General features: G+C 44.0%; 1 protein-coding gene across 1 annotated transcript; it reads right to left on the reverse strand.

Annotated features, from left to right (window-relative positions):
- LOC109231625 (ethylene-responsive transcription factor 5-like) lies at positions 11,955–13,718 on the reverse strand. Its single transcript, XM_019397275.1, has one exon. The coding sequence runs from the start codon at positions 13,376–13,378 to the stop codon at positions 12,416–12,418; it is 963 nt and encodes a 320-aa protein (XP_019252820.1). The 5' UTR covers positions 13,379–13,718; the 3' UTR covers positions 11,955–12,415.

Consider the following 14,098-nt stretch of genomic DNA (forward strand, 5'->3'; position numbering starts at 1 on the left):
CAAAAATAATAAAATGAATAATTAATTTAATACTTCATCATTGACTTGTCTAACGGCGACGTCGGAAGCCATCACGACCTGTAACGAGAATTGCATCGTGACATTTCAGGCGACTATTGTGCTTTTAATATTGTTCCGGTGTAGCCGTCAAAGTAGTATCGTTTTGTTGGCTCTGTTGGCTGGAGATTTCTCAATTGTCGGCGACATTTTGAGTTTGCTTTGGCCCCTCCACTCGTCTTCTATTTCCGTGTGGTTACTGTTACTTTGATTTTTGATCTCCCTTGTTTATATGTAGACTAGTGTTAGGGTACGCGCAGTTGCACATGTATCCCGCTCTCAATTAGTAATATATTAAAAACTATTTTGTGTATAAAATAAAAGGTTTAAACATTCAACTAATAAATATAATGCCTATTGTTCAAAGTTGAGGGGAGAAATTAATTTTAAAGCATATTTGGAGGTGTAAACAACTTTCACTGCTTCTTGAAAAGTTATCTTTTCTCTTTTATTTAGTTTTGAATTTTAGAAATTGAAAAACCTTCGATTCCTTCTTGAAAAAGTTATTTTCCCATACTTTTATGATAGGAATTTTAGGATTTTATTTTTTTACTCTTTGTGTTAGTGTCCAAGTCAATTTCTGAATATCTCGATTAACTTTATGGAATCCTTTTTATTTACATAACATGTACCAAGTAAATCTGTCTATCAAGGCTTGAACACATAAGAAATAACCTAATTTTTTTAATTTGTGTTAGATGTTTTAGCATGTTGATCACTTTTTATTCTTCGTAAGTATATTTATATTAGACAATTATAATATAATTATACTTTTTTTAATTTGTGTTAGATGTTTTAGCATGTAGATCACTTATTATTCTTAGTAAGTATATTTATATTAAACAATTATAATATAAATATAAGTTTAAGCATAATTTAAATTATTTATAACAAAATAAAAAGGTTAAAGACTTGAAAAATGAATATGCTATAATATTCTCAAGTTGGTGTACACGCGCAACATAAGATCATAAGGCGTACGGTTTGGTTCCAAAAAGGAAGAGGAATTAATTGTGTAATTTATTTATTTTTTTCAGTTTGATAACCTGCAGCAAAATTTTCAAAATATTCTCTAAGCAAAAATATATACGGTTTCCTTCTTACACATTTTAAATGAATTATAGTTGAATTCAAATTCCTAATTATTATTATAGGAAAAAGAACGAAAAGAACTCCTAAATATTAGGAAAATAATTAAATATTTAGTCTTGAATATTAGGGAAACAGTTAAATTGGACTTTTTTATAATATGAAGCCTATTTTAAAAGGTAAAAAAGGCGAACGACATTTCGCTAAGGGGCTTCATGCTTTTAATATAGTATAGATATGGAAAGATAGAAATAGATTAGTCTTATGTTACGCGCTTTGCGCGTGTTTCCTTGTCTATATAAGTAAATAACTTTTCAAAAAAAACATAATATTAAATAATGTCTTTGAGTTATACTAAAAATACAAATAAAATGCATAATTTTCTAAGAATATATATATTGAGTCCAAATCCAGCCAAATGATAGTCCCCGAAGTTTTGTAAGAATATCCTATGAAAATTATTGTTATATTTATGCCTTAACATGTCACGATGAGATTGGCATATAGCTCCTACGAAAAAAAATTATAAGTAAAAATATATACTTTAAATTTATGTATTGTTAAGGGACTTCGTGCTTTTAATATTGTATAGATAACTAAAACATTTTGCTGGTACCTATTTTTGAGCAGATACGCCGCAGATCAGGCCGGAATTTCGTCCAGCGGGTGTCTCATTTTGTTACTGTCCCGGCATCCTTCTTGGCTGTGACAATCCAAAAATGCTTGTTTTGTTCCATTGTATTCGGATTCATGGGTTACGGATCTGTTAGCATTATATTGGGATATTTGCTATGATACTATTATTTTTGGACAAAATCTTGCCAAAGAAAAATATACATCTTTGAACCTGCAACATTGTTTTACTATAGAATGTTACTGATTTTGAGTAGGTGCATTTGTTTGGAACTGATACTGTCTTGAAAGCCGATGAAAATTATTTCTTTAGATTATCGAGACACAATCCGCCGATTGACCTTTCGGACGGGCCCGAATTAACGAGGCGATGATGAAAAATATCAGAAAAGGAAAAGACGAGAGCGTGACGAACCAATAACCTTTGGACAGCGACACGGCTAGCTACCGTAGTCGCAACCAAGGCGGTTCCCGTTCTCATGTCTAGACGGAAATCAAGTATCTGAGCCTCTCATAATACTTTTAAACTATTTTCCAAAAATCTTTTAATAAAACTCTTTTTCAAAAATGATTTTCCAGAAACATAATTAAATGAAAATTATTTCAAAAATATATGTAATATTTAATTTATTTTTGCTTTATGGTATTCCACGAACACTTTTACTTCATTTGTCTTACGAGGTACAATCACGTGAAGCTGCTTTGGAAGGACGATGGTTCAGTCGATTTGATTTCCCTATCAAAATATCCCGCTTTTATCGGGACCCGGATTCCCGATGGCGAGACCGTAATGGCACCTAATGTATTGGTCGGAATCCGACCACACGACCACAGCAGCAAGGACCCCGTCCCGATCACCCTGCAACAGCAGTCAACAAATTCGACTTCGCCCAATTGCTGCTATTTATGACATAAGTGTCGAGGTCGAGGCCTCCCCATGAGGGGAGGTCATTTCCCCGACCCAGCCCAAACAAAATGTGATAAGCATGAGGAGTTTTGGGCTATAAATAGAAGGAAGAAAGAACCCCCTTAAAGGGGGGGGGGGGGGGGGGGGGGGGGGAGAGGGGGGGGGGGGGGGGGGGCTCGAAGGGAGAGAGGGAGAGGAAACAATCTTAGGAAAAAGAGATTCCACCTCCAAGGAGGCAAAAAACATTTGATTGTACTCTCCTGACCTCTTCAAGGAGAGGCAGACCGAATTTCTATAATCAATAAAAACCTTCCAGGTGTCATTTTAATTGATTCTTCTATCTTTTGGGTCAAACAATTTGGCGCCGTGTGTGGGGATTTCCTAGTGAAAATTCTTAGTTCTTCCTGGATCGAAGAAAAAGGAACACCAAGAACAAATTCGACTCAAACCAGAGTCAATGGAAGTGCATCAAACAAAAAAAAGAGAAGAATCAAACGCCCCAACGGGAGCCAGAAATCTTCCGCCCAATTGACCTCGAGCAGCCCGAGCGAGGAAAGAAGTGATGCAAAACGCTCCCCCTTCTCCTCCCGAGCGTCGGCAAAAGAATGGAGCCCCCCCCCCCCCCCCCCCCATCCACCACACTGTATCAGGCCAGAAAACCAGCGAGAGCGGTTTTAAACGAGGACCGAAAATTGCCTGAAGCAACCTGAGTGCGCACGATCAGGCGAACAATCATAGCACGGGCACAACATACACACACAGGCCGAAACGAAGCCAACACTCAACGCCCAAAGGCAATCGAACCATCGATGAAAACCAACTGGGACTCAGGCACAGTTCGACCTCGCTCGAACTGGGACTCAGGCTAAGTGCCTTCGCCATCAAAGCTCGACAGTTCGACCTCGTCTCAAACTGGGACTCAGGCTAAGTGCCTTCGCCATCAAAGCTCAACGTGAGATATAAAGAAAACAAGGCCAAAGTGGGTAGTCTACTAGTCAAGGATGAAGACTTATGGGCAAAATTCCACACTTCTGGAAACCCAGTCGGATCCGCTACAAGATGCTCGGTCCGCACATAGAAAAAGTTACCGAAAAAACGGCGATTGGTCCTATCGTCCATCTTGACCACATAAACCTTTCGCCCGCTCCAGGGAACGCGCATGGATCATAGTGCCGCGAATATTTGTGGTGGCGAACAAGTGAGCATATGTCCTCAGAGTGACCTCACCCGACCGGTTAGCTACCGCGTACTTGATAAACATGAGGAACAAACTTGTACTAGTGTAAGGAGAGAGTTTGACAGTTACACCTCATAATAGTGGCAGAAAGTCGACCACCACATTGGAACGGAAGTGTGTACCGCACTAGGAAGGGGTAAGCCATAGAATGAACAGAACCCGGGACGGTCAATCTGGACCCTATCTCTCTTTACGCTGGCACCCATCTGCATAACCAAGGAATACCCAATGTGCCCTTAAATCCGCTATTCCGATCTCCCGCTTATGAGAGAGGAGGAATATTTACCCGCTCGCACCACCCATCGGCGCAATATCCACCAGTGCCTGTTCCCCGGCGGGATAATATTTCCTCAGATCGAACGGAACATCTTCCCACTCCATTTGGGTCTACGTCCTTCTGTCTGCCCGGAGCAGGGTCGCCGGCGCAAGAGAGATAGCCGGAAGTCTAACCGTAGAAGAAGTTCCTGTCATTTCTAACTCACAGAAGAGGATGGGAGGAACTTTGAGGAAGAAGCAAGAAAGCTCAAGATTACCGCGAGCAAAGGAGTCAAGAAGAACTCAGACTGATAGAAAGGGAGATATTCTGGGAATTCTCTCGAAGATAAGCAATAAAGTGTGAGAAACGAGTGACAAATCCCTTCAATTTATAAGACATAAATTCTCCAGGGCACAAAAACCAACGGTCGCCGCCAGAACCTGGCTGGGCAGGAAACGATTCAGCTCCTTGGGAACGGGCGCCGCTGTGACCACCGATACAACGCTACGTTTCGTTTATCAACCGGCTCACCGGTTTCGAAACCATCGTGACGGCATAAGAAGCATTAAAGAGACGCCTCCGGGCAGTTTCAAAATTGATAACGCGACCAAAGAAAAACACGCGGATCTGACTCCCTCCACGATTACGTCGCAAACATTATCCGTCCGCCGAGGTCGGTAAGATACGACCCCGACGAACGGAGGGACTAACTGTATTGGTCAGAATCCGACCACACGACCACAGCAGTAAGGACCCCGTCCCGACCACCCTGCAACAGCAGTCAACAAATTTTACTTCGCCCAATTGCTTCTATTTATGACATAAGTGTCGAGGTCGAGGCCTCCCCATGAGGGGAGGTCATTTCCCTGACCCGGCCCAAACAAAATGTGATAAGCATGAGGAGTTTTGGGCTATAAATAGAAGGAAGAAGAACCCCCTTAAAAGGGGGGGGGGGGGGGGTCTCGAAGGGAGAGAGGGAGAGGAAACAATCTTAGGAAAAGAGATTCCACCTCCAAGGAGGCAAAAAACAATTTGATTGTACTCTCCCGAACCTCTTCAAGGAGAGGCAGGCCGAATTTCTATAATCAATAAAAACCTTCCAGGTGTCATTTTAATTGATTTTTCTATCTTTACGATTATTTTCTTCGATCCAGTATCAATTAAGGTTGACTACGATTTACCCCTTCATCTACATTGATTGATTTTCTTAGAAAGTATTAAACAACTTTTGGATCAAACAATTTGGCGCCGTCTGTGGGGATTTCCTAGTGAAAATTCATAGTTCTTCCTGGATCGAAGAAAAAGGAACACCAAGAACAAATTCGACTCAAATCAGAGTCAATGGAAGCGCATCAAACAAAAAAAAAGAGAAGAATCAAACGCCCCAACGGGAGCCAGAAATCTTCTGCCCTGTTGACCTCGAACAGCCCGAGCGAGGAAAGAAGTGATGCAAAACGCTCCCCCTTCTCCTCCCGAGCGCCGGGCAAAAGAATGGATCCCCCCCTCATCCACCACACTGTATCAGGACGGAAACCAGCGCAGAGGCATTTTAAACGAGGAACCGAAAATCGCCTCAAAGCAACCTGAGTGCCATGGTAAGGCGAACAATCATAGCACGGGCACAACATACACCCACAGGCCGAAACGAAGCCAACACTCAACGCCCAAGGCATCGAACCATCGATGAAAACCAACTGGGACTCAGGCACAGTTCGACTTCGCTCGAACTGGGACTCAGGCTAAGTGCCTTCGCCATAAAAGCTCGACAGTTCGACCTCGCTCGAACTGGGACTCGGGCTGAGTGCCTTCGCCATCAAAACTGGACAGTTTGACCTCCCTCGAACTGGGACTCAGGCTAAGAGCCTTCACTATCAAAACTCGACAGCTCGACCTCGCTCGAACTGGGACTCAGGATAAGTTCCTTCGCCATCAAAACTCGACAGTTCGACCTCGCTCGAACTGGGACTCAGGCTAAGTGCCTTCGCCATCAAAACTCGATAGTTCAACCTCGCTCAAACTGGCACTCAGGCTAAGTGCCTTCGCTATCAAAGCTCGACATTTCGACCTCGCTCGAACTGGGACTCAGGCTAAGTGCCTTCGCCATCAAAACTCGATAGTTCGACCTCGCTCGAACTGGGACTCAGGCTAAGTGCCTTCGCCATCAAAACTCGACAGTTCGACCTCGCTCGAACTGGGACTCAGGCTAAGAGCCTTCGGCATCAAAACTCGACAGTTCGGCCTCGCTCGAACTGGGACTCAGGCTAAGATCCTTCGCCATCAAAACTCGAAAGTTCGACCTCGCTCGAACTGGGACTCAGGCTAAGTGCCTTCACCATCAAAGCTTGACAGTTCGACCTCGCTCGAACTGGGACTCAGGCTGTGCCTTCGCCTTCAAAGCTCGACAGTTCGACCTCGCTCGAACTGGGACTCAGGCTAAGTGCCTTCGCCATGAAAGCTCGACAGTTCGACCTCGCTCGAACTGGGACTCAGGCTAAGTGCCTTCGCCATCAAAGCTCGACAATTCGACCTCGCTCGAACTGGGACTCAGGCTAAGTGCCTTCTCCATCAAAACTCAACAGTTCGACCTCGCTCGAACTAGGACTCAGGCTGACTGAATACCCTCGAGGAGCGACAGGTTCGACCTCGCTCAAACCAAGATGAGCTATCCTCTCGAAAGGTTCACAATGAAACCCACGACCAGAAACTTTCATCTCATAAGAGGAATGCGGACTCGTCTGACGAGCCCCCACCCCGCGAATAGATCGTAAGTCACCAGAGAACTGAAATATAAAGGAAGAAGCGAAGAAGAATTCTTTATTCACGAAGTCGGAAATGCGGGCTATTGCCGCTTACATCTGATCTATGCCAGACAATAAAAAAAAAGAGAGAAAAGAGACAACAAACAACTAAATACGATTTTCTCTCACACGGCGCCAACGCCGTCGTTATCATCATCACCACTGGCGTCCCCATCAACTTCGGGTGTCGCCACATCATATCCACAGTTGGCTCAAGCCTCACGAGCCTTCTGGCGCGCCTCCTCGAAAGCTGCCTCAGTCACGATGTCCACCTCCCACAGGTTCTTGAAAATATCACGTTGAGCTTCGGCATAAACCCAGAGTTCATGAGCCTGGCGGGGAACAACGACACAGGATGATCCAGCATGGGCCCTCAACCGCTGATTCTCCTCCTCCAGGGCCGCAACCCGATCTGAGAAGGCTAAGGCCTCCATGTCAGCCGCGCCAATCCGCTCCTCGAGCCTCGCCTCCTTAAGGGCCACAGTAGCTCTCTCTGACTCTCGCTCGGATTCATGCACACGAATTGCCGCTTCCAAGGCCTCTTCCCTCGTCGAAGCATCCAACGCCGCCCTCTCCATACGCCTCGAATTGGCAACCGTGCTTTCCAGCGCAACCAACTTCCCGCTCCATTCAGCGTTCATCTCCGCTGTTCTGGCCTGGCTCTGCTCCATTTCCAACTGCATTGCTCGTAACTTGCCCTGCAGGTGCTCGCATTCCACAGCGATCCCTTTGCCTACCTCGAGCTCCTCGTCCTTGAGGCGGATTTGCTCTTCGAGCTCGCTCTTGCTGCGGAGCTCCTGAATTGGCTCCTGGTCCTTCTTCTCCAACTCCTCGCCCAAAGCCCGGTTGCGGGGATCAGTCCTTAATCGTTCGTGCAACTCACGGCACCTATCGCGATAACGATGGTATTTTTCTAGCATCTGCAAGAAGATCCTCGACCGGACATTGGCCTTGCGAATATTTTCTACCTCCAACATGTACGTCTGCAAAACAAGAAAGCGGTTAAACTCATGCTCATTCTGCAACGACGGAGGAACAAATCGAAATCGGATATAACATACCCGTAAGCCCATCACAGCTACTTCGTCCATTACCTCGACATCCGAAACATTCCTCAAGGACTCGTTTTCGGCCTCCAAACACAACAAGCTGAATCGTGGCACCAAGTTGCCTCCTTGTGTCAACAGGTTCACATCGGAGGGGTCTCAACAAGACGAGTCGACCCCTCCGCATTGACCACCGAGCGAGTAATTCCCTCCTCGAACATCCGGACGTCATCAGGGTCCAAGTCAGACTCGGACTCGTACTCGTCGATCTCTACTCCCTTCCCCCTTTCAGCTACCGAAGGTGCGGCGCGACCTGCCGAGGGTGGCAACGGCATGCTCGAGCACACGACGGCAGCATCAGGGGCCCGATTCTTCACCACAACGAGAGGTCTTGCGTCACAAACAGTGGGGACTCCTGATTGGGTCGCTACACCAGCGAAGTTCTCCTGGCTCTGACTGGTGGGAACAACCCCGACCACCTGCTCCCCCTCAGCGGTAGACGTCGCAACAACTCCTTCCTCTGGGTTTTCTGGGGTGAATCCAAGTTGATCACCGCCGGAGGGACCATCTCAAACCCTACCCTCCGCCTCTTTGTCGGCCCTTCTTCCTCCCCGGCTGATGGCGAGTCGTTCTGAGGACGGACGGTACCAGACCGACCCTCCTCGGAGATACAGTCCGGGTTGAGCGGCCAAGGCCACAGATTCTACCGATGCCTCCCTTGACGGACGAGCTGCAGGTACCGCACTGATACGAGCGGATACGGACGGCCGACGGAAGGCTAGCTGAGGAGCCCTGACTCTGCGAACCCTCCCTGGCCACGGCAAACAATACTCGAAAGGTAAGATCAAAACGAAAGAGAACGGGTAAAAAATAAGGGCGCTATCTCGCCTGTGAGGGGCCTACGTCCGAATCTCAGATGAAACGTCGACCATGTACGAACTCCCGCCGTATGAGGAAGAATGGCCTCGACCCATTCTCGGATCCCCTCCAGAGGAGGCAGGGGTAACTTCTCGGCTGCAACGCATCGAAATAGATCAACATTTACATGAGATATAAAGAAAACGAGGCCAAAGTGGATAGTCTACTAGTCAAAGATGAAGACTTACGGGCGAAATTCCACACTTCTGGAAACCCAGTTGGATCCGCTACGAGATGCTCGATCCGCACATAGAAAAAGTTATCGAAAAACGGCGATTGGTCCTGTCGTCCATATTGACCACTAAACCTTTCGACCCTCGGGGACGCACATGGATCATAGTGCCGCGAATCTTTTGAGGGGCGAACAGGCTGAGCACGTGTCTCAGAGTGACCTCCCGACCGGCTAGCTCCGCGTAGTTGATAAACATGAGGAACAACTTGTAAAGGTAAGGAGAGAGTTGGGCAGGACACACCTCATAATAGCGACAGAAGTCGACCACCAACATTGGAAGCGGAAGTGTGTACCCCACTAAGAAGGGGTAAGCATAGAATGAGCAGAACCCGGGACGGTTGATCTGGACCCTATCTTCTCTCTTCGCCGGCACCATCTCGACATAACCAGGAATACCCCATCGTGCCCTTAAATCTGCTATTCCGATCTCCCCTATGAGAGGAGGAATATTTACCTTCTCCGCACCACCATCGGCGTTGAAATCCACCACTGCCTTCCCCGGGCGGGACAAAATTTCCTCGATCGAAGGAACATCTTCGCACTCTGTCGAGTCTACGTCTCTGTCTGCTAGAGAAGGGTCCCCGGCTGCCGAAGAGAAAGCCGAAAGTCTACCGAAAGAAGAAGTTCCTGTCATTTTTATCTCACAAGAAGAGGAGGGAGGAACTTTGAAGAAGAAGCGAGAAAGCTCAAGATCACCGCGAGCAAAGGAGTCAAGAAAAACTCAGACTAATGGAAAGGGAGATATTCTGGGAATTCTCTCGAAGATAAACAATAAAGTGTGAGAAACGAGTGACAAACCCCTTCAATTTATAAGACACATATTCTCTGGGGCGCAAAAACCAACGGTCACCGCCAGAACCTGGCTGGGCACGAAACGATTTAGCTCTTCGGGAACGTGCGCCGTTGTGACCACCGATACAAAGCTACGTTTCGTTTATCAGCCGGCTCTTCGGTTTCGAAACCATCGTGACGGCATAAGAAGCATTAAAGAGATGCCTCCAGGCAGTTTCGAAATTTATAACGCAACCGAAGAAAAACACGCGGATCTGACTCCCTCCACGATTGCGCCGCAAGCATTGTCCGTCCGCCGAGGTCGGTAAGATACGACCCCGACGAACGGAGGGACTAACTGTATTGGTCAGAATCTAACCACACGATCACAGCATCAAGGACCCCGTCCCGACCACCCTACAGCAGCAGTCAACAAATTCGACCTCGCCTAATAGTTGCTATTCATGACATAAGTGTCGAGGTTGAGGCCTCCCCATGCGGGGAGGTCATTTCCCCGACCCGTCCCAAACAAAATGTAACCAGCATGAGGAGTTTTGGGCTATAAATAGAAGGAAGAAGAACCCCTTAAAGGGGGGAGGGGGGGGGGGGCTCGAAGGGAGACAAGGGGAGAAAACAGTCTTAGGAAAAGAAATTCCACCTCCTAGGAGAAGAAAAAGAATTTGATTGTAATCTCCCGAACCTCTTCAAAGAGAGGCAGGCCGAATTTCTATAATCAATAAAAATCTTCCAGGTGTCATTTTAATTGATTCTTCTATCTGTACGATTATGTTCTTCGATCCAGTATCAATTAATGTTGACTACGATTTACCCCTTCATCTTCTTTGATTGATTTGCTTAGAAAGTATTAAACTGCTTTTGGGTCAAACAACTTACAACTAGCTTTCAAGTAATTTAAACTTCTCTACTTTCTCATTTTTATTGATCCCAAAAACTTATAAGCAAATATTCCTTCCGTTCATTTTTACTTGACAGATATAGTAAAAATAGATTTTCATTTTTAGTGGGCGTTTGGACATAAGAATTGTAGAATTCCAAAATAGGACGAAAATTTTTTTCAAGTGAAAATGGTATTTGAAATTTAGAGTTGTGTTTGGACATGAATAGAATTTTGGGTTGTTTTTGGAGTTTTGTGAGTAATTTGAGTGAAAATTTTGAAAAACTGTTTTTGGAGTTTTTCAAATTTTTGAAAATTTTCAAAATACATTTTCAAGTGAAAATTAAAATTTTTATGAACAAACGCTGATTTCGAAAAAAGTGAAATTCTTTTGGAAAAAAGGGAAAAATTTCTTATGTCCAAACGGGGTCTTACTTGTCACTTTACGCATATAAAGAGAAGACAATTTTTTTTCTTCTATTATACACACAATATTTATTATTCATTTCATATCATTTTCTCAAATCCAATAAAATATGCATTAATTAATATGGGTATCATGGTAAATTATGTGCTTCATTTATTATTTCTTAAAAGCCATAAAAAGTCAAAACGTGCCAAGTAAAAGTGAACGGACGGAGTACTTGGTTGCAACGTGCTAAGCAACTTAAGAAACCTAACAAATTTAAAGCAAGCGCGCATATGCAAGTAGATTGCGGCGTTGGAGAGCAATTGACAACATTCTCAATACGTACGTACTGAGGCAGTAGATTTAACACAATAACATGAACAAGCTGGCACTTTCTTCAGCCCCGTTTGGCTATAAGTTTTTTCAAAATGAATTTGGGATTTATTTTCAAAACTCATGTTTGACCATAAATTTTGTTCATATTTTGGCCAAATCCCAAATCCCAAAATTCAAATCCCAAAATCAGCTATTGAGCTAATTTTGGGCCAAAATCCCAAAACTTGGGAATTATATACATGTTTTTCCAAAATAAAGTTGGAAAATATGTTTTGAAAACGTATGTCCAAACACATTTTCATCTTCAAACCAAACTTCACCCAAATCAGATTTTTCAAAATAAATTTGGGATCTATGGCCAAACGCTAGCTTCATAAACCCAAGTTCAAATTATTTGCTCCGTATAATACAAACATAGAACAATTGGTAGAGAACGTTTTGCTTCCCGTAGTGAGACTTCTCAACGTGCAATAGGATTAGTCAGACTCTAAAGCGAGTACCGTAACAATTTACTTTCTAGAATCGAGCAGAGGCGGAGCTAGCCCACTGACTACGGGTACGGCTGAACCCAATCACTTTGATCCAGATCATGTATTTGTCTTACAAAATTCATTGAATATGTAAGAATTGTAAATTTAGAACCCAATAACTTAAAAGACTAAAACCTCGAACCCATAAGCTCTAAATCCTAGCTTCGCCTCTGGAGTCGAGAAACTTATCATATAATTGGTCTGATTTTGATGCATACAAAACATTTCTATAGATGTGTTCTTATTTTATGTTTTCCCTCAAAATTCATAAAATCGAAGTATTGTGTACTGTGTGGTCACTTCAGATTTGAATAAGCTGCGAACAGCCCAATGACGGGTGAGGAGATAACGGTGATAAAGGCGGGAGGTTAAGCATTCCGTTAGTATTCTGTTCCCAAAGGAAGTTCCAACTTGACGGAGTTAATGGCCATGACTCCTCTTCCTTACACTTCTCCACTTTCTTCACTTCCTTCTCATCTCCACATTCTTCTGATTCTCTCCGCCGCTTCACGCTGCCGTCCATGGCGGAGCTTGAATACGACAGGTTCTTCCCCACCTCCAACGGAAAATTCAATATCGCCTTACTTCCACGCATCTTAAATGCGGCTCTATCGTAAGCCTTCGCCGCTTCAACTGCGGTGTTAAATGTCCCAAGCCAAACCCTAGCACCACGGCGTGTCGGATCTCGGATCTCCGACGCGTACTTCCCCCACGGCCGCTGTCGCACTCCTCTGTAATGCCTTTTCTCTTCAGTTTTCCGGTTCTGTTGCATAGTCACCGAAACAATTGAATTCGACTGAGTCGTCGAATTACCAAAACCGATCCACTCAAATTTCTTCACTGGTGGTAAATCAATTTTCAATGAAGGTTTCCGATCACTAACGTTACTCAACTTAGGTGATGTAAGGTCAATGATTACTTGAGATTTCTCGTATTCGGAGCTTGAAAGTGTTGGCTCCGATTCGAGTTTGATGAAATTGGTTGAATTATGCACTGAATTTGCCGATTCCGCGCTCGAATTTGAAACTTCTTTTCCAAATTGAAAGAAATCAGCTTCAAAATCGAATGAATCGGAGAGAAAATCAAAGGGAAGAGAGTCTGAACTAGCAGATTCGGATTGAGAGCTAGAACTCTCCGTCATAATATCACTACACGGCCTACTACTCGTTAGTTCCGCCCCAAATTTCAAAGTTTTTGGGGAGAAATCCCCGAGAAGATGGTTTCTAATTTTTTCCAATGCAAAATATTCATCAAAACATTCCATTACTGAGGTCCAATATATGAACTTGAGAGTTTCAAAAATTGAGAAATTAAAGATAATGAAATTGAGAGAAGCTGTAGAAGGAGTAGACTGAATTTTTCAATGGAGAGTGGATAGGGAAGTGGAAATATATATACGGATTGAAGATAAGGCTTTCGTCTAAAGATGATTTTGTCGCTATAGATTTGGAAGTTTCATTTCTGGTGCTTAAGGTCTCTCCGAACGAAGCTTCGGTCAAATGTGTTACGACTTTGTAATAATTTTCAGAGGACAAAGTCTTCTTTTGTTTCTGAATCGTTGGATCAGCTGGGGTTTTCGAGGACAAGGAAGATCAACGGTTCATATTTGTCACGAGGTAAAATCTTAACCATCTTGTCTGTTGTTTCGTTTCTTTCCTAGGTATTTCCAATAATTGGATAAGAAAAGTAGAAAGTGCTAAAGTCATTGTTAAGCAATAATTTGCTTTATGGTATAGTATGTTTTTATTTTCTATAGAGTATAATCATAGCTAGTTAAGTAAAATACATGTATGATGCTATTTATAAATTCTTTTAATGGTTATTAACCTACTTTTGTATCAACGGTAAAATGTGAAGGATATTGGCTTCGGTCCTATTTTTATCTTGTTGTTATTTCTATTTGTTGTCATTATTTTTTTTCATTCATTCTCCGGCCGATAGTGCATCAAAACAATTCTCTGCTCATCCAGATTAGGGGTAAGGC

The sequence above is a fragment of the Nicotiana attenuata genome, chromosome 1 (assembly GCF_001879085.1).
Source record: "Nicotiana attenuata strain UT chromosome 1, NIATTr2, whole genome shotgun sequence".
Classification (NCBI taxonomy): Eukaryota; Viridiplantae; Streptophyta; class Magnoliopsida; order Solanales; family Solanaceae; genus Nicotiana; species Nicotiana attenuata.

Bases quoted from the DNA above. Each gene is read 5' to 3' on its own strand.
- LOC109231625 (XM_019397275.1), bottom strand. From the start codon at position 13,378: ATGGAATGTTTTGATGAATATTTTGCATTGGAAAAAATTAGAAACCAT.